Source organism: Gallus gallus, chromosome 1, assembly GCF_016699485.2.
Source record: "Gallus gallus isolate bGalGal1 chromosome 1, bGalGal1.mat.broiler.GRCg7b, whole genome shotgun sequence".
Classification (NCBI taxonomy): Eukaryota; Metazoa; Chordata; class Aves; order Galliformes; family Phasianidae; genus Gallus; species Gallus gallus.
In genome coordinates this window covers 129,393,831-129,411,997 of record NC_052532.1, presented here as the reverse complement: position 1 = coordinate 129,411,997, position 18,167 = coordinate 129,393,831, and the positions used below count along the sequence as shown (strand labels likewise).

At 36.1% G+C, this 18,167-nt stretch overlaps 1 protein-coding gene across 6 annotated transcripts; it reads right to left on the bottom strand.

Annotated features, from left to right (window-relative positions):
- Positions 1-216: 216 nt before the first annotated feature.
- On the bottom strand, positions 217-17,967 carry CRLF2 (cytokine receptor-like factor 2). 6 transcript variants are annotated; one of them, XM_046906118.1, is made up of 10 exons: positions 17,821-17,967; positions 17,426-17,687; positions 16,751-16,846; positions 11,214-11,325; positions 9,958-10,130; positions 8,516-8,655; positions 7,624-7,786; positions 5,311-5,425; positions 4,766-4,850; positions 217-3,442 (listed from the first exon to the last, which is right to left on the bottom strand). In XM_046906118.1, the coding sequence occupies exons 3-10, from the start codon at positions 16,824-16,826 to the stop codon at positions 3,173-3,175; spliced, it is 1,134 nt and encodes a 377-aa protein (XP_046762074.1). In that variant the 5' UTR covers positions 16,827-16,846; positions 17,426-17,687; positions 17,821-17,967; the 3' UTR covers positions 217-3,172. The 6 variants fall into 6 exon arrangements, with proteins under 6 accessions (XP_046762074.1, XP_046762098.1, XP_040517682.1 ...); XM_046906142.1 differs by having other exon boundaries at positions 217-918; XM_040661748.2 differs by having other exon boundaries at positions 17,892-17,967.
- Between the last annotated feature and the right edge of the window lie 200 nt (positions 17,968-18,167).

Genomic DNA, 18,167 nt, shown 5'->3' with positions numbered 1-18,167 from the left:
TGAAAATTGACTGTTTTTCTCAGTATTTGGACAAATGTAGACCTGTATGGCTTTTCCAAAGAAAATTATTGCATCTAGCCCTGTCTTTCAAGAGCTCACTGTGGCCCTCCCATCATCATCCTGTTTGTTTTCAGGACAAGGGTGAAAATACAGACTGTGTTTTCATGGCTGAGTTCAGTTGTTATAAAAAAGATAAGACATTAACAAAAAGCAAAGTTGGTTTTGAAATATTTTATGACAGTACTGTAAGAAACTTCTACATTCCTTACAAAGAAAGCAACCATTTTCTTCTCATAGTTGCACAAAGTGTATTTCCCAAAAGACTGATAAACATTAATATGATAAAAATAAACAACAACAACAAAAAAGAGAAATCATCAGACGTTGCAAGACCGGTTTCAATAAGTTCTGTTATTCGTTTTTAAAAAAATCACTGTGATTTCCTCTTAGTCTTCCTCTCACTGAAAATCACACGTCAAAAGCCAAGTGAACAGTGAAGATGTTCAATCTATCAATGCAACTTGGTTCAGCACTGATATAGCGAGTACATAAAATTACACAAGGTATACATCCTTTACACATCCTTACACGATATACATCCTTTTTAGTTTGCTGTTGAAAAGATGCAGTTCAGTTAGTCTGGACTACCACATGAAATGCTGTTTGTGCCTTTCTGCAGGATATAATTAGGAACAAGCTGTAACATCTGGGGGACTTGTGCCTTTGAAGAACGTAACAACTTTGAAGAAACAAAAACGGAAGATGTTAAAGGTGCCACGTACCCTTCTTCTCACTGTGGGGAGTTGAACAGGCCTTTTCCCAGCTGTCTGTTTAAGTTGCTTCTTTGTAGCTTGGTTTGCATGAGTCACTGCAAGCCTGCTTTGAGACAGGCTGCATGGCTGCGCAACCACCAGAGAACTGACAATCAGGATGAGGAGGGAAGAATATGTTGCGTTATATATATACATATATATATATACATACATAATGTTTTTAAAATAAATGTTTAGATATTTCAAGTTTTATATTTTTAATTTCTTATCTGTTATATACTATGTAAATATGGTTGTATACATATGCAAAAATAAACTTTATAGCTGTAAAATATAATACAAGCTATCGTTCATACAGGAACACTACTGAAACAACACATTTCCACGTCTTTCTTCTTTTTCTTCCAAAGTAAAATTTTACAGCAATGTGAAACATTTTTAATTCAGATAGAAAAATACTTGTTAACAGAAAATGGTTGAATTAAGGTATTTAGCTAGCTCTTTAGACAATCATATGTATGTGTAGTTCAAACATGAAAGAGCTAAGCAACGCAATCCAAGCTTTACCTCCCACTTTATTGCTTCAGTCATTACTGGAACAGGTTCATATCAAGTGCAATTTGGTGTAAGTTAGATTCTTATGCAACAACTCCAGTTTATATCACTTAAGAACACCTGAGCCAAGGTATATTCTGCTGATCAAATTATATAAAGCTTGTATTTGTTTAAAATTCACTGCATTCTTACTGTACTATTTAAATACTGCATAATTATTTTTATTTTAAAAATCCATTTAAAAAGACACACCAAAGCTGTACAAAAGACCCCAAAAAGCTGGCGTAATTCCGATTTAGATAAGAAAAGGCAAAAAAAAAATTGTCAGGATTTCAGGAAATCCTCTGTTATCTTGGTTTTCTTGTTACTGTATAACTAAGTCTAAGGTAATGTAAAGAAAATCGAGAGAAATTTGTCTTCCCAGTTAAGTTTTGCAGTTATTGGCATACAGTTTCTGGATTTGTCGTTGTATGGTGAACTGTGTCATTAGAAACCAATTCTGGAAACTAATATATTTACATTACTGTATACAATTCCCGAGGGCATCTGGCATTAAAGTTTTTAAATGCTGAGCTAAAAATACTTTATTAATTTCTGTAGTTTTCTGATATGTGTCACCTGCAAGTTACAGTATGAATTAGTTCATAAAAGTATGCAGTAGGCAAAATTTATTCAACTGATAAAATCATTCAATGACTGATTGATGCTCAGGGAAATATCTGGAAATATCTGGAACTATTTCAATATATAATTATGATGTGTCTACAAGACCTTACATATACCATAGATATTGTAGCACTTAACATTTTTATAAAATTTGCTTTCAAGTAAAACGTAGCTAAGGTGTTACTTAAGGTGTTAGGTGTTAACCTGAATTTACAGAATAGTTAAGATTTTGTTTATGAAACCTAAGTGTAGTATGTGGCATTTTAAGTAAGAAAATTAAACAGTCAAAAGATGGTAAGTTTTAGAAAGCACTAGAACAGAGTTTGAGAATAAATTTTTATTTACAGTTTAAAATCCTACTTCATTGCATTAAAAATAGTTTGAAATAAAAGAAACTTAGTTAAATATAAATATTGTACAAATTGAACCTGATCTCTACAAGATGTGTAGTCACATCGAGACGCTGTAAGATACCAAGGATCTGACCTCACTCCATAAGGCTTTGCTATCCTGGAGGAAACTGCCTACACAGCACTACTTATGTGATAAATTGTAACTAACACTGTACATCCTCCTTTTTCTGTTCATAGACACATGACCTATTCTTTCTCTTTAAAAATCTTTGATCCATGCCATGAAGAACAGAATTTCAGAACTGGAGAAGCAGCCTAGAAAAGCAAGCACTCCTAACATAAGAGACATAGTAAAGCAGTATATTATCCCTATGAAAATGAACGGTACACAGTCTAGCTTTTGTGAAACAAAGATCATTAGGAGACAAATACCTTGATTTTCTCTCTTCATTTGAGAAGAATAATGATGTAGTTTGCACTACATGAGAGGAAGGACTGAGTCTCAGCTGTTGAAATTGTACCATGGAACAGCTCTTGTTCTCTCCTTATCATAACATGAAGATGGGGCCTAGTTAAATCCTACATATAAAAACCAACTAGAATCCCAAATCTTATCTCCATAAACCATTAGACATTTATGTCAATTATTGAGCCTGCTCATAAAATCATAAGTTCTTGGAAAGAACCTATCTGGAACCAGAGAACACAGGCTTGTATTTTTCTTTCTGTGTGTCTACTTGCGATAATATTTTCTATTCAGCCTTTCTGCTAAACTCATCAGGGTCTTGCATATCATTTCCTCATACCTTCTAAATTATGCAGGTTTTATAACATCACATACGTGTCATCATTCACTACATTCTGGAGGCCAGCAAAGGAAACCATATTATTGAATGTTGGCACCAGGCAGGCATTGTGAGCTGCTTTGGGACTGTTATTTCCAGTTAATTGTGAAAAGCTGAAGATTTTTTCCCTAGGTTCCTGATTGTCACTTTTCTTGTCTATTTGCTGGTTTTCTTCCTCGATGATGCATTCAGGTTCTTCATATTCTAATTTGGTTTGCACCACTGCATGATCAGTTTTATCTATCCATTCCTAGGAGAATTAAAAGGTTGATATTGGCAAGTTCTAAGTGATCAGTGAAAAGAAATCTGTCTGTATAGACCTGTATTTTCCTTTAAGCAATGGCGTCTTTCCAGGGACAGCCACAGTGGAGAAGATGAAAAGGGAGTAACATACAGAAGCAGGAAATAGAATGCAAGGAACCAAGAAAGACAAGAAGGAAGACGGGTTTCCACAAGTGCATACCAGATCCTGTGACTTACAGAGAACACATTAAATCATAAAAACATAGAATCATAGAATATCCTGAGTTAGAAGGGACCCACAAAAATCATAGAATTATAGAATTGCTTGAGATGGAAGAGATGTTTAAAAGTCATCTAGTCCAACTCCCTTGCAATGAACAGGGACATCCAAATTAGATCACGTTACTCAGAGCCTCATCCCACCTGATTTTGAATGTCTTCAGGGATGGGTCATCCACCACTTCTCTGGGCAGCCTGTGCCAGTGCCTCATCACCCTTACTGTAAAAAGCTTCTTCCTTATATCCAGTGTAGTGCAGGCTCATGTTCACCTTGCCATCCACTGGTACCTCCGAGCGCTCTTCAGCAGTCTGTGTTCCATCCTTACATCCCCCAATTTGTACTGATAATGGGAGTCACCCACTATCATTGATTCCAACTCCTGGCTCCACGGAGGACCACCCAGAACTAAAACCATGTTTCTGAGAGCACTGTGCATACATGTATTGAATTCCAGCAGCTTGGGACAGTGCATTGGAGAGCCTGTTCCATGCTCACCACCCTCCAGTGAAGAACCATTTCCTAACCCCCAGCTGGACCCTCCCCTGATGAAGATTCATGCAATTTCCTCGGGTCCTGTTGCTGTCACCAGAGAACAGAAAACCTGGGATGTATAAAATATCCTATGTTCTTTCCTTGGTGGACTGACACATTCTTTGACCCAAGTCCTCACCTAATCTAAATTCAGACTAAGTTTATATGGAATGTTACACAGATTATCATTGTAGATTAAAGCTCCAGTGTGGATTAAAGCTGTCATTAGAAGGAATAGATGCAAATGCCACTCTGGCATCTCTCCAGATATTGTGCCTCTGGACATCCTTAGATTTTCTCTTGAAATTTTTTCTGTCACTTTCTACAGCTCCTCTTACGCAGTACCAAAGCAGTATTAGTGTGCTGATCTGCTGATGCTGCATAAGGGGGAGGGCTTTTCTCTTGGGTCAGAGGACGTCTGCAGCAACATCCACCCAGAACAAGTGTTGGTAGCTGCTTTCAGATTACTCACAACATTGCAAAGTTCATAGACTTGTTTGCTAGGAAGGGAATGTTTACCTGGAAGTTTCCATTATGATTGTTGAAGAGATCAGTAAATACATATTTTGGATCTGGTATAGTAGGCATGACAGATTTTTGAAGTCTGCAAAGAAAAGAAAAATGCAAGAAGGTGTTCTGTTATGGTGTTGTCATTCATACAAGCATCTACTTCAACACATTGCTGATGAGATCTGCATGTCGGCTTGGTTTCTTTTAAATATGTTTTAACATCAAAAAGTAGTATTGCTACATTACTACAATAAAACAATCATCTGATGAAATTTATGCAATATAACAGAATGATAAGCCTCGTAAAATCTGGAATACATGCAAACTTGCAGCTGGGCAGCAAGCGGTGTTCTGCTCTATGTAGTAGTCAAAGCTTTACATTCTCTTGCCTACGTTCTCCAGGATGGGGAAGGTGCTGAATCAACCAGATGTGTTGGCTGAGTTAGTGAATACAAATGTAAACACAGAAACATGGAAAAAAAAAAAAAAAAAGAATTTATAATCTGGAAAGGTATGTATTCTACAGTAGTAGTAAGCAGTGAAATTATAGTTACCTCTGCCATTTACACAGAAGAATCAAGAGGATAAATACCATTAGAAGTAGTGTCATCAAACAACTTAAAAGAATTACTGTGTTTGACTGGGTTTTTATTTCATCATCACATGAATCTAGGAATAATCAGAAGAAAGCAAGTGAAAATTTTATTGTTTGCTCTAACAGCAAATATTCCTAACCATTCTAGAACACTGACTTCTCTTATTAACAAAAAAGTAAAATAAAAATTTAGGAACAAATTAAAAAAAAATCAGTTGTTCTCTTGAAACTGAAAAGAAAAGCTATCTTTCCCCAAACCTTGCAACAAAATAAAATCATGTATTATTTATTTAAATTGACCTTTGTCCTATTACAGGTGCATGTGTGCAAAGAGTAGAAGCATTCAGAATAATGATTCTCATGTTCTCCCACTGCACAAAGAGTGATACAGCAGTTTTCTGCTAAGATCTGTCTTACATACACCTATCTACAGCCACCAGAGCTGCAATTAATTTTACATGTAAACTAAATGTCTTATTTCCTAAGATAAAAAGTTGTAAATGGACTTTTACACATAGCCTAAATGTCTAATTTCCCAAAATAAAACAAACAAACCATGTCCCCCACCCCATATGCCAAAAAAGCCTACAGAATGCAAGTGCTAACCACCAGAAGGTAACTAGGGACAGGATTCAACAGGCATGTATCTGAACCAATGAATTTTTGTAGCTTTTGGCATTCTCAGTGTTTTTTCTGCAGCTTTTGTAAGGCACCACAAAACTGTACTTCTGTACTTCCTCGTACTGAACTTCTGTTCTTCAGATAAATACTATGGAAACTTAAGTTAATTATTCATGAAGGGCCAATGGTTCTATAAATACCACTCCATAGTCATTCCTCTCCCCATAGCAGCCCATTCCACCTGCTCGCTTTGTTTAGCCTGCCAGAACGCCACAAGAAAAGTTGTGAACATTGAGTGAGGCATTCAGAGGCTATGAAATTTCTTGAGAAGTTTTTGTCATGTCTTCCTGTGATATGGAGGCAATAACTCCTTGAAGATCTGAAGTGCTTCAATGGAGCAAGAAATGCTTGCTCCATTGAAGGGGCTGTGCCAAGGTCACTTATGATAGAGGGACACTCAAAACAATGGAACTATTAGTCTGTCTCTTCTGCACTTTCTATCCACATACATGCCTGCTGACAGCCTCTGATCTAATGGTGTGGGTAGGGCTGCCATGTTCTCACTTCTCAAAGGTACACAGTGTCTTCTATGTTTCTGAAAGACATTATCCACCACAGTGGAGGACAGCAGGTTCACAATCTGCATGGTGCAGTAGACTTCTCTGGAGGTCAGCACTGTTCCTACAACTAGTGCACAAGTAGCACATTCTTATCCTCCAGACTTTCAGCCTAGCTTTGTGTATACCGATTTTCTTTGGGTGAGTTAGTTGTATTATAGATAATTTGCATCTGGGTAGAATGGACATTTGCGTGTCTCATAATTCCAGCAAAGCCTACTGGGTGTCATTCTGTGATTAGCTGATTTGAGACATAGAATTATTAAGGTTGTAAAAGACCTCTGAGATAATCTAGTCTGTCCATCATCCCCATCATGTCCAGAAACCATGTCTTCAAGTGCCACATCTGCACATTTCTTGAACACCTTTGGGAATGATGACTCCACCACCTCCCTGGGCAGCCTGTATTGCCTTGGAACAGTGTACATTCTGTTCTACAAGAAATCTTTCTTTTTGTTTTGATAAACAATAGAAGTAGTTTACATCAAAGGTCAAATTGAAAGCAATTATATACAGTTAAATGGGTCTTGCTGGTGGGAAAGCAATGTTGATAATGACTTTGCTCCTATTTCATGTTTCTCCCATTTTCAACAAATATGAGCACCAGACATTTATGACTTCTGGACCTGTAGCTCTACTAGATCTATTTTAAAGCAATTGGTCTTAAAGAATTGAGCATAAAGTTTTTTCTTAGAGTTCAGGTTTGATGTTAATGTATCATCTGTCACCAGAGCGCCTGTGTACATTTATGTTTTACATAAGTATGTAAATCCACATATAAACACAACATGCAAAACATCACTGGCACTGGGGGATCCTTGACACTACTGTAACACAAACAATAAGGACACTCTAAACTTTGTAGATAAATGCATAAAGTTGTAGTGTTATGAGTTGTCAGGAACAAAGTTTCTTTGATAACAGAAGATGGAACATAGTGCAACATAAAACTGATTGCACATTCTCAACTTCTTTTGCAGTCACCTCTCACCAGTTTTCACTTAGACAATATATGAATATAGCACAGCTGTTACCTAATAATGTGCTATTCATCCAAAATGTTTCTGCTTCCCAGTCACTGCTGTAATCAACTACGTTGCAAGAGGGTACTATCCTCTTCAGTCTGACCCGAAAAGAATAGCATTTCCTTGGATCAAAGCCTTGCTCTCCAACTCTGCAACACTTAGAAGTTCTGGACTGAGAAGGAAGGTGTATAATTGTTAATTCCAGTTTTCAAGACAGTTTCAGAATGCTACAGTCCATTATAATCATGACTAGGACAAGGAGTAGACCAAACCAAATCCTCAGAAATCAAATTTTGTTTCTCTGAATTCTGAGGAATTCTGCTTCTTGACCTATTCTTTCCCATTCATCCCCATTGTTCATTATTTGGTGATGAGCTAAAGGGCCAGTCATCATACAGAGTATGATGTTACTGTTGCTGCTTGCAGTATACAAAAAGTAGACTTTAATGCACAAAATATTTACAAGTTTTGGATGTGCCTGGAAAGATTTAAGTCTATGAAATAATATTTAAATAACAGCTGGCCAGAATAAATAAAAATCCTGTGTCATCTTTTCTTCATTCATTTTATTTCATGCTGTTCATCTCTTAACTCTATTCAGCTTTCTGCTTTTCTCTTCCAAGGCTGTTCTGTTCTGAATATATGAACTTTCCTTTACATCGTCCCCATTTCTTTGTGTAGCAAGTAGATATAACTCAAAAAGCAAATGACTTGTGGTATGGTGGTATGGTAGGGTTCTGTGATTAAAAAAAAAAAATAAAAATCCAACAGGGTTCTTCTACAAACTATTTTGAACGTAGAGGAGAGGAGAACAATTAGAAAAAAGCCCTAGTTTATATTCTATGGAGGTGATATTTCCAGCTCCTTCCAACACTGATTGAACATGCCATCTTCAACTCACTTGCCATCCTTTGTCATATTTGCTTTTGTATTGAAGCTCAAGTCTCAAGCACTTCACACCTTTTTCTGGTTTATTACATGTAACAGTAACAGTGTCATCCTTCCAGAAGAAGGTCACATTTTCTGGTCGATTGGGCTTTACTAAGAAAAAGAGAAAGAAAACATGCAGTAGCCTCTTAAAAATAAGTATTTTTAAATTCCTTCCATCTCTCCATGTTTCCCTGAGTAGCAAGGTGGATATTCCCCTTACATGGTGCACTTTTGCAGCTAACCTACTTACTAAATGTCAAAATGTACCACTGTGACACTACTCGCCATTGGAGGTGCCATGTTTAAGGGTAGATGTCATCCCAATTCAGGAAAATACTGAAACTACTTAAAGAAGGACTCTGATCTTCTTTCAGTTCCTTTGGTCAAGTGAAAGGAAGATTCTTCTACATGGGAAAGGGATTGACAAATTCAGTACCACTAAACTTACAAGACATACGTTCATCTTCTGGAGGCAGTGTGCGATACACTGAGATATATGGCAAAAACACTGGGAGCCTACCTGTGTGCAACTGAATCTATCCCTTGCTGTTTTCAGATGGTCCAAGAGAATGTAATGATTTCACCTATTGCTTTCTCAATCCTTCTTGATTCCTTTTCATGTTATGAAGCCTTACCTTCCTAATTGCAAAACTGATATCAGACTTTCGTTATTTCTGCTCTGTTAACTAACACTTTTGAAATTAATTTTGGTATCAGAGGGAGTTTAATAGCCAAAATTCAGGGAACAGGCTGCAATTTTCCATAGTTTACCAGATGAGATACAAAAAGTATTCTCAAAGCTAAATATTTTAATAGGTTTTAGATTTATCTTTTTTTCCTATAACATTCATATTTAGCTCTAAATGTATATTTGGAAGATAATGACTTTTCCAGATTCTTTCTTTCTGCCTTATTTTCTCCTTGGTATTTATTAGGGAAAAAAATTAAAAATATATATATAGTAAAAAAAAGAAATCCTTCACTTTAAACACTGTATCTATGTGTAATATCAGGAAATGTAAAAACAGGATTATAAAATCTCTTATAGTAAGACTTGAAATTAACAAGCTGCATTTGTTTTCTGACATGAATACTGAGTAGGCCTACAATATGCCAAGTATATCCATATATTTTATTTTAATTCTAATCTTGAAACTACATTTTGGGACAAATCTTACTGTCCAAACTAATCCCACCTAGTTACAGCTGCACATGATCCTATGTAAATATTGATGACAGAAAGGGATGAAAATCAGCGTCTGTAATTCCAAATACTGACAGTTTGCTTATTGTATACACTAACAGCATTTTATACAGACAGATAAATGTTTTCTTCTCAGACTAAGCACAAACAGGGATTGAATGGGGACATCAGGAGTACCAAAATATATAGTTTTGATTTTACATACTTACTGTAGAAATCAGATTTCAATCTTTTAGAAAAAAGCTCTTCACTTCCATTGGTGTTCATGATAGAGAAAGCAAGGGTGTATCCATCTGTCTTAAAAAGACATCCTGTATTATAGCCTTGTGTCAGTAGATATGTGGGACATGTTTTCCAAGATTTTTGCTTGCCTTCTTCAAATCTAGAAATTAAAAAATATCAATGAATAGAAATACTCATATCAGGACATAAAACTAATTCCTTTTTGCAACTATATTTTTGTTTGTTTTGTTTTCAGTGGTCCTACAAAGGCAAATCCCCATACAGAACTTGAAGGAGGAAATTTCACTATGGTTTGAGGCAATTCATTGACATGACCTCATAGACCTTCCAGTCCTTGGATTTGGTGCAGTCTGAAACTACCAAGTTTCCTTTGTGTTAGTTTGTTTTGTTTTTCTCTAGAAAGAGAACAGCTTATTCAAACAGATGTTTTCATGAGCCTTTTTTCAAGATTGTGCTGTTAGTTCTTTCATGTATATCAACCAGAAGGGAAAGGGAATATGAAGCTTTATGATTACCTTCAACCAAAACATTGAGTTTCTGTTACATAAATAACATCACTTATATATATATATATATAGTATACATACTTAATAACTTAATATACATAATATACATACTAAAATATATGCAGAAAAACACTTTCAACAGTGTAATTAACATCAACATTTAGCAAAAAAAAAAAAAAAAGAGAGAGAGATGATGATTTCATATATATTATCTATCACTATCTAATAGGATAGGACAAAGGGGAATGGCTCCAAAGAGGGCCATTAAAGAGGGCCTTAATAGAGGGGAAGTTTACATTAGATGTTAGGAAAAAATTATTTACTTGGAGGGTGATGAGATACTGGCATATGCTGCCCAGAGAAGCTGTGGATGTCCCATCCCTGGAGGTGTTCAAGGCCAGGTTGGATGTGGCCCTGGGCAGCCTGAGCAGGTGAGGGGTAGCCCTGCCCATGGCAGGGAGTTGAAGCTCAATGATCCCCTCCAACCGAGGCCATTCTATGTTTCTATTATCTATTACAACTGATTATTCAGCAGGCTTACAGGTTTATACAACTTTGTAGCAGGATATGAATATAAACAAGTTTCATCTTGAATGATTACAAAAATTTTAAGAAAGTTTAATGTATAGTTCAGAGATGACTTAAATAACTTTGATATTTTAGCTTCCCAAACTAAATTCTTTAGGAAGAGAAGCATAGGCATTATCAATACTCACGTATAATAAAATGACACATTCTTGCCAGAGAATAGTTTGCTTGTTGCCCACGTGATCTGCATTTTCTCATTATTGAAATTGATTATTGTGGTGTTGATGGCATCTTTCTGACCTGTCCAGTACATTTACAGAGAGGATGAATTCAGCACTGAGTATGAGAAACTTCATATTTGTAGGTAATCGGTATTTCAAAGATGTTTATGCCATAGGCTCAGATAAACGTAACGTATAAATATAAGAATATATATAGTATATATCTTTATGTAACACTTATACATATTATATATGTGACATGAACATGCATAAAATACAAGGAGACAGAATATAATACCCTACAGAAGTTGGAACTAGAATTTCAAAAAAGCTAAATGAAACCATGCACAGCAGCATCGGAAAGAACCCAATGGTTCCTGGGCCAAAAGGTGTAGGCTGGTTCACAGGTGTGCTGTGCATGGCGCCTAAATAACGAAGCCAGCTTTACTCCACAGTACCTGATAAGATTTTCCTGCTGAAGAGAACTATTTGGGAACCAATGTAACATGGATTCTCTGTGTAAACTCTGATCTTTACTACAAGATACAAGGGCTAACACCATAGATTCACAGTAGATGGATAAGGTAGACGCACACAGGATCCCAGCATAGGTCAGAAAAAATAGGTGAACTATGCATTTAGACTGAGTGGTCTTGGCCAATTCCAGCTTATGGGCTTTCTCAAAGCAAAATCATTTGATGTCCTCTGGATGCACATGTATATATTTTTCTTCTGGCCTCCTCCTTGTTATAGCTTTCACTGGGGACACAGGTGTTTTAATTTTGTGTCCATCAGGATTCCACAATTAAACACTGAAGATAACTTCGACCTTGAAAAAATGAGAAGCCAGAAAGAGTAGACAAGTTATTTATTTTGAGATCTATAACATGTGAAATTATATTTAATTGAATGAAAAAAAAGAAACAGAGAAAATATCAGTATCTAAGGAGAGACTATAAGAAGAAAGGGGATAGACTTTAGCAGGGTCTGTTGTGATAGGAAAGGGGAAATGGTTTCAGGCTAAAAGAGGTGAGACTTATACTGGACATAAAGAATAAGTTTTTTTACAACAGGGTTAGTGAGGCACTGGCACAGGCTGTCCAGTGAAGTGTTGGATGCCTGGTCTCCAGAGACATACAAGATCAGGCTGGACAGAGCTGTGAACAACCTGATGTAGCTGTAGGTATCCCTGTTCATTGCAGGGGAGTTGGACTAGATGACCTTTAAGGTTCCCTTCAAACTCAAACAATTCCATGATTCTATGAAAATATATCATGAATATTGCATACAACCTTCTGAGGCTAAAATTTGCAGACTCTTGTCTCCAGACGCAAAATGTCTGCCACTAAAAACTTCCGCAGAAACATTCCTGCCTAGAGGAGAACAGATGATTCTGACTCTGATTCCTATTTACATTTTATGCTTTTGATGTTTTTTAAAGTAGAAAAATGTTTAAACATTTCTGATGACCTGTTTATTACAGTTAATGATCCTGAATATTCATGGCAATCAGGCCTACATATTTGCTCTTTGCACAAGTTTGCTATACTTTTGCTCAGTAATCAACGCTACGAATGTGAAATGGCATGTGGAAACACTTGGGTTCAAGTAACTGTATTGTCTAACTATTTTCAAGGCTATGTTTCTGCTTAAGAATTCTGCGATTAGAGCTTATCAAGACATTGTGTTCTGTGTCATTGTGTTGTAACATCATTTTCTCAAAATCTCTCTTGAAACAGGTGTGACAGAAATCCAAGAGAAAATGTACAGATGTAGCTGCAGATTCCTGCTACCCTGTTCACAGACCTCTAAGAAAGAGATGGTACTCTTATGCAAGAGAAAGTCTTGAACATAGTTCCTCTGTTTCCTAACTAGTGGCTGCAGACTTGTTCTACATTGTTTTCTCAAACTAAAGCTTCCATGTTTTTCTGAAGAATAGAGGAATGCACTGAAACAAAACAGAACTTCAAAACTTCGAAAGTTGTCATAACATGGATTTTATCCAGACAACTTTACCTCTGTACAAGAAACTAGCCCTTGTTTCCTTACTCTAAGCCCCTCAGCAAGTCTTAGAGTCTTTATGTCTTTAAGTCTTATGTCTTTAACTGAAGCCACCAATATGATGGCAAAATGGATTATTAGTCTACAAATACACTAGCAAGTTTTAATTTTATAAACTAAATTTTAGCATGTGTGTGCTATGTAGTATACAGTGTTATGATTAGTGTAGCAGAAATCCATGACTATTTGTATGCAGATTTTCTATAAAAATAGTGAAATGTATACATAGCATATTTGAATATATAATTACATATTTTCCACTAAACAAAATTAGTTCTATAGAAAAACATAAATGTTAGTGTATGGAACTAATTTTGATATGGAGCAGTAACTCTTGGGTTTTGCAATGCATGTTTTTGGATGACAGAGAAGAGTATTGGTATGACTCCAGTCCGGCAGAGATTTGTGAACAAACTTTGTACTTTCTGAGTAGTCCACTTGACTTCGGTAGTATTATTCAGAGCACACCGACTTAACATTCTATATAAATCAGATCCTTTTTCTGTTCAAAACAAATACAAAACCAAACCAAATTAAAAAAAAGTTGCATGTTATGATTTGGAACTCCAAGATTTTAACATTTAAATATAAACTCCAGTAACTAAAATGGAAGGTAATACATTATTGAATACCTTCACAATAAATATAATTATGTAGTAGAAATGGAACTCAGAATGTAATGAACACTTGGTGATATACACGTATTTTTCCTGTGTCCTATCTTTAAACGACTTCATCAGAAATCAGTCTTAACATAATTTATTACTTTGAAATGCATTCAACTATATAATGTAGAAAAGTTTTTGAAAAAAAAAACTTGTTACTATTAAAAGTTGTGCTTCCACATCTCTAGTTAGTGCAATTTTTCTACTATGCTTTCTAATTTAATGGAATTTGTAGTTATATTATTGTGGTACGAGCTGCCTTTTGTGTCAGTGAGCAATAAAAATTAATGTGCATCTTTTCAAAACATAGCATATAAGCGTTGCATTATTTATATTTCCTTGCTATTTCAACTTGAAAAGATGCAAATCCTGATTAAGAATTTTAATGTTTGGTTTAAGTTGACATCAAACACAGAGAATATAGATAGGTTATGAAACAATGTTTCTTACTGACGATCTTTACTTTGCCTTCAATAGGAAAGGTTTTTAGTTTCTTTCTTTATTTCATTTTGCTGTCTTTACTTTATTATTTTTTTATGTTATTTTTAATCACCTACACTTAAGGAGGCATAATCATTCCTATCTTTTGTTAGTGGAAAGAGATAGAGAGAAAGAGAGTGGAGAGGACTATTCATCTCTCTTCCTTTATGAATCCACCTGTAATAACCTGGATTGTTCTCAGCTAATGTGCCAGATCTTTCACAGTAATTGTAATATTTTAAAGCATGATCCTAGGGAGTACAGTATCACGTATAATTATTCTTTTGTGTTACGGTAATGGTTAGATAAAAGGTCAAAAATACAGTGAAAGGATCATCCCAGTCTAAGGAGGGATGGCAGAAACTTTCTGTCTGAGGATGACCTTTCAGTCTGTGTAGGAGAGTAGATGACAGTATGTTGCAGAAGTATAGAATGCATACCAGCACTCTTGAGCATCACAGTCAGAAGGAATAATCATAGTCTAAGTCTTCAGTAAAAATCAGCTCTACACTAGACTTAATCTCACAAATGCTCTTGGACATTTAGCTCTTCTTGGGACAGAGAAGAATGGAAGATATTGCTGTAGCATGTACAGGAAGTACTATTACAAATGAAGAAAAGGGAAATTACCTTGAGCAATACATTATACAGACATGACCATGAGCAAAACATGAGCAATTATATTCCACCTCCAAACCACTTCTCAAACTTCATTGCTAAGAAAATTTACTATTGCAGGGGAACTTTGTAAAAAGCCCAAATGTCATGGAACAGATCAAAAAGGAAAAAAAACAGAATGTCAATCTGCAAAGATAACAGTGGAATGTACATGTACAGGAACAGTTGCAACTTCATTGAAGGCAAACAAAAAAGAAAAATCACTTTTGATTTCCTCACACTGATGAAACCTGATAAGTAACCACATGTTGAACTTACACATATTGCAGTAGTACTGTGTATAGAAACAAACAGAGAGAAATATCCAAAACTGAGCCTACACCCTAGTTACTCATACATGAGAACAGTTTCATTTCATTAACTGGAACACATGTAAGTGAAAGTGCAACTCCCTGAGCATACGGTTGTTGAAATGTGTGCTCAGGGCTGACTGAGTAGAAAAGTTGTTTTCAAAAGAACTAATAGGGCAGCAACAGAACGTTTTTATAGACCTTTTGAAGCAAAGCATACTCCTTATATTAATTCTCGTAATTCATCTAATTGATTGGTGCAGGGGTTTTTTGTTTGTTTGGGGTTTGATGTTCTTATTGGGTTGGTTTTGTGGTTTGGGTTTTTGACTTTGTTTATTTGTATGTTTGTTTTCAATAGAAGCTTGACAAACTATAGACATCACCATATTTTGCACTAAATAAGAACCAAAATAGTAATTTTCAGCTTTTGTCCTACAAAGTCATAACATCTCAGGGCAGAATCAAGTCCCCTCAAAAAAAGCACAAAAAAGCCAACTACTCACAGGAGCAATTAACTCTGAAGAATTAAGCTGTGTTGTGTTGCTGAAAAAACTACTTATCATACATACAGCAGAACATAGGGTTGATTTATCGGTTGATAAGAGGAAGGGATAGTTTTAGATTTCTCGAATGAGAGGAACCTTGTGATAAAATAATGAATGAATATTAAATTATCAGACTATGTTTTGGGATTTCTTAGTGATTTCTTCAAGATTCTGTTTATCTCTAGTGAACTATGAGTAACGGCACTGCAGTCAAACACATGAAACAGAGATGTTCTTGCATGTAGGCAGACAACGAGTCTTTAAAGCTTTTGTTAATTTTGCTTTTTAGTATTATTTTTACCTTGTTGCTTTTACAGGCACAAAATATTGCTGAATATTTCCCAACCTTTCATTCTTCTAGAATACTAAGTGATGAAGTCTTACCTGGAATCCATTTTATCCAACTTTTTTCAGTGAGAAAACTGTAGTCTGTTTCAGATTCAATCCACTCTATCAGAATCTATGCATTCCTTGGATGGAAATTATTCCTGCTTAAAGATTTGAATATTTCTCTCTTCAACAGTAGACATAAGCTTACAGAGTTCTTTCTTTATTTTTTATTTAGAAAATTGAGTAGATTTCTCTTACTCTCACCGTCCTCTTATTGTTGGTTTGTTTTTTCTAAGAATTCACATTTACCTCTTTTGGATCTCAATTTCTGTTTTGTTGATTCTTTTCAGTAAAAAAAGTAAAAAATACTGTAACACATAAAGTAGGTAACCCACAGAAATATTAGTAATTAATATATCAATTTCTTAAATAAACATTAATGGATTTGAACTTACCAAATGATTGTGATAGAGCACCCACCAAGTTGACCAGTGTGAAGATCACTGAACATTCTTGAAAGATGAGTCTCATGGTTTGAATGACACAACGGACTGTAAAGAGATGAATAATTACAATCGTTGCTCTTTACTATTTGATCACTTTATACAAGAGACGGGAGGGAACTAGAGGAAATGACTACAGGAAATTAAAAAATGACTATCTCTAGCAACAAACAAATCAGAAGTGTAGGACTTTGGAATGCATACTTTCTTTGCACTATGTAATTATAATAATAGAATAAATTCACTGAATAAAACTGTCAATCTTATCAATACTTGCTTTGCTTTATGTGGTCACGATACCACAGGTGATGACAACCATGATCCAAACAAGGATTATGTAGTTGTGAGTAGCAATGACCATACCATACGCCTGAGCACAATGATCTCAGAACACCCAGGGACCATAGGGTAGATGAGGGCCAAGCAGCCTGCCTCCTCCCCACTTACTAATAAGACCTGCTCCCATCACTCCACATGCTTGGTGCACCTCACATGGCATTAGCCAACTCTGACCACAAATCAGAGGCAGAAGTAGTGGGCCTTCTGTGGCAGAGAAAGGTGGGCTGCCAGGGGTGAGGAGGCTGTTACACAAGAGGTAGCACTAGAATGTATTTCCTCCTGTATTACCTGGACATCTATATGCTGCTATAGACTCTTATCAGTTTTGTCACATCAGCAAAGTCCCCAGCCACATGATGTGGTACCAGTTTTGATGTGTCTGTTCACTTCTCTTGGGTTGGCTTCTTTCACTCATTTATCCATTTCACATGCCAGGAAGATCTATTCAAATTTCTGCAAGTCTTGGAAACTCCAGTCTGACACACATGCATTACTCTTTTGCCTGTTTAGTCCCTGCTTTGACCAAGTTCCTCTAAGGAGGCGTTAATTCCTGGAATGAAAAGAACAAGAAACAGATAATTGAAATACTGAACTGGGTTCAGTTATTTTTGCAGCTGATGACAAACAGCAGATTTGGAACTCGATGGCCAAGTCCAGCAAGGCCTGCGCACCTCAGAACTTACTCTCATGCCAGGAGAGTTGCCCAACCACTTGCTTGAACAGATTCTGCTTTCCTGAATAAATCTCTGATTACCTGGTGTGATTTTTCTCCAAATATGGATAATCCCAATCCACGAACTGAAAAGTTGTCTGTGAGCCAAGGGATCTGTTCTCCCTGAGTTTGTGTCTCTAAATGTGTAATTGATTAACTTGCCCACATCCTCAGGGTCACTGCTCCTGTGAGGACGAGGTCAGAGTGTACAAATCTGTGCACTCTCCTCGTGGCTCTTACACAATGCAGCATTGGCATGTTTAGCCTGAAAAAATACTAATACTGCAACTTTACTCAGTGACAGTGAAAGAAAAGAGT

Coding starts and splice junctions, on each gene's coding strand:
- CRLF2 (XM_046906118.1), bottom strand. CDS start 16,826: ATGAGACTCATCTTTCAAGAATGTTCAGTGATCTTCACACTGGTCAAC. Junction 8,656..9,957: donor ATTGAAATCTGATTTCTACA/GTAAGTATGTAA, acceptor TCTTTTTCTTAG/TAAAGCCCAATCGACCAGAA. Junction 3,443..4,765: donor ATCATAATGGAAACTTCCAG/GTAAACATTCCC, acceptor TAATTCTCCTAG/GAATGGATAGATAAAACTGA.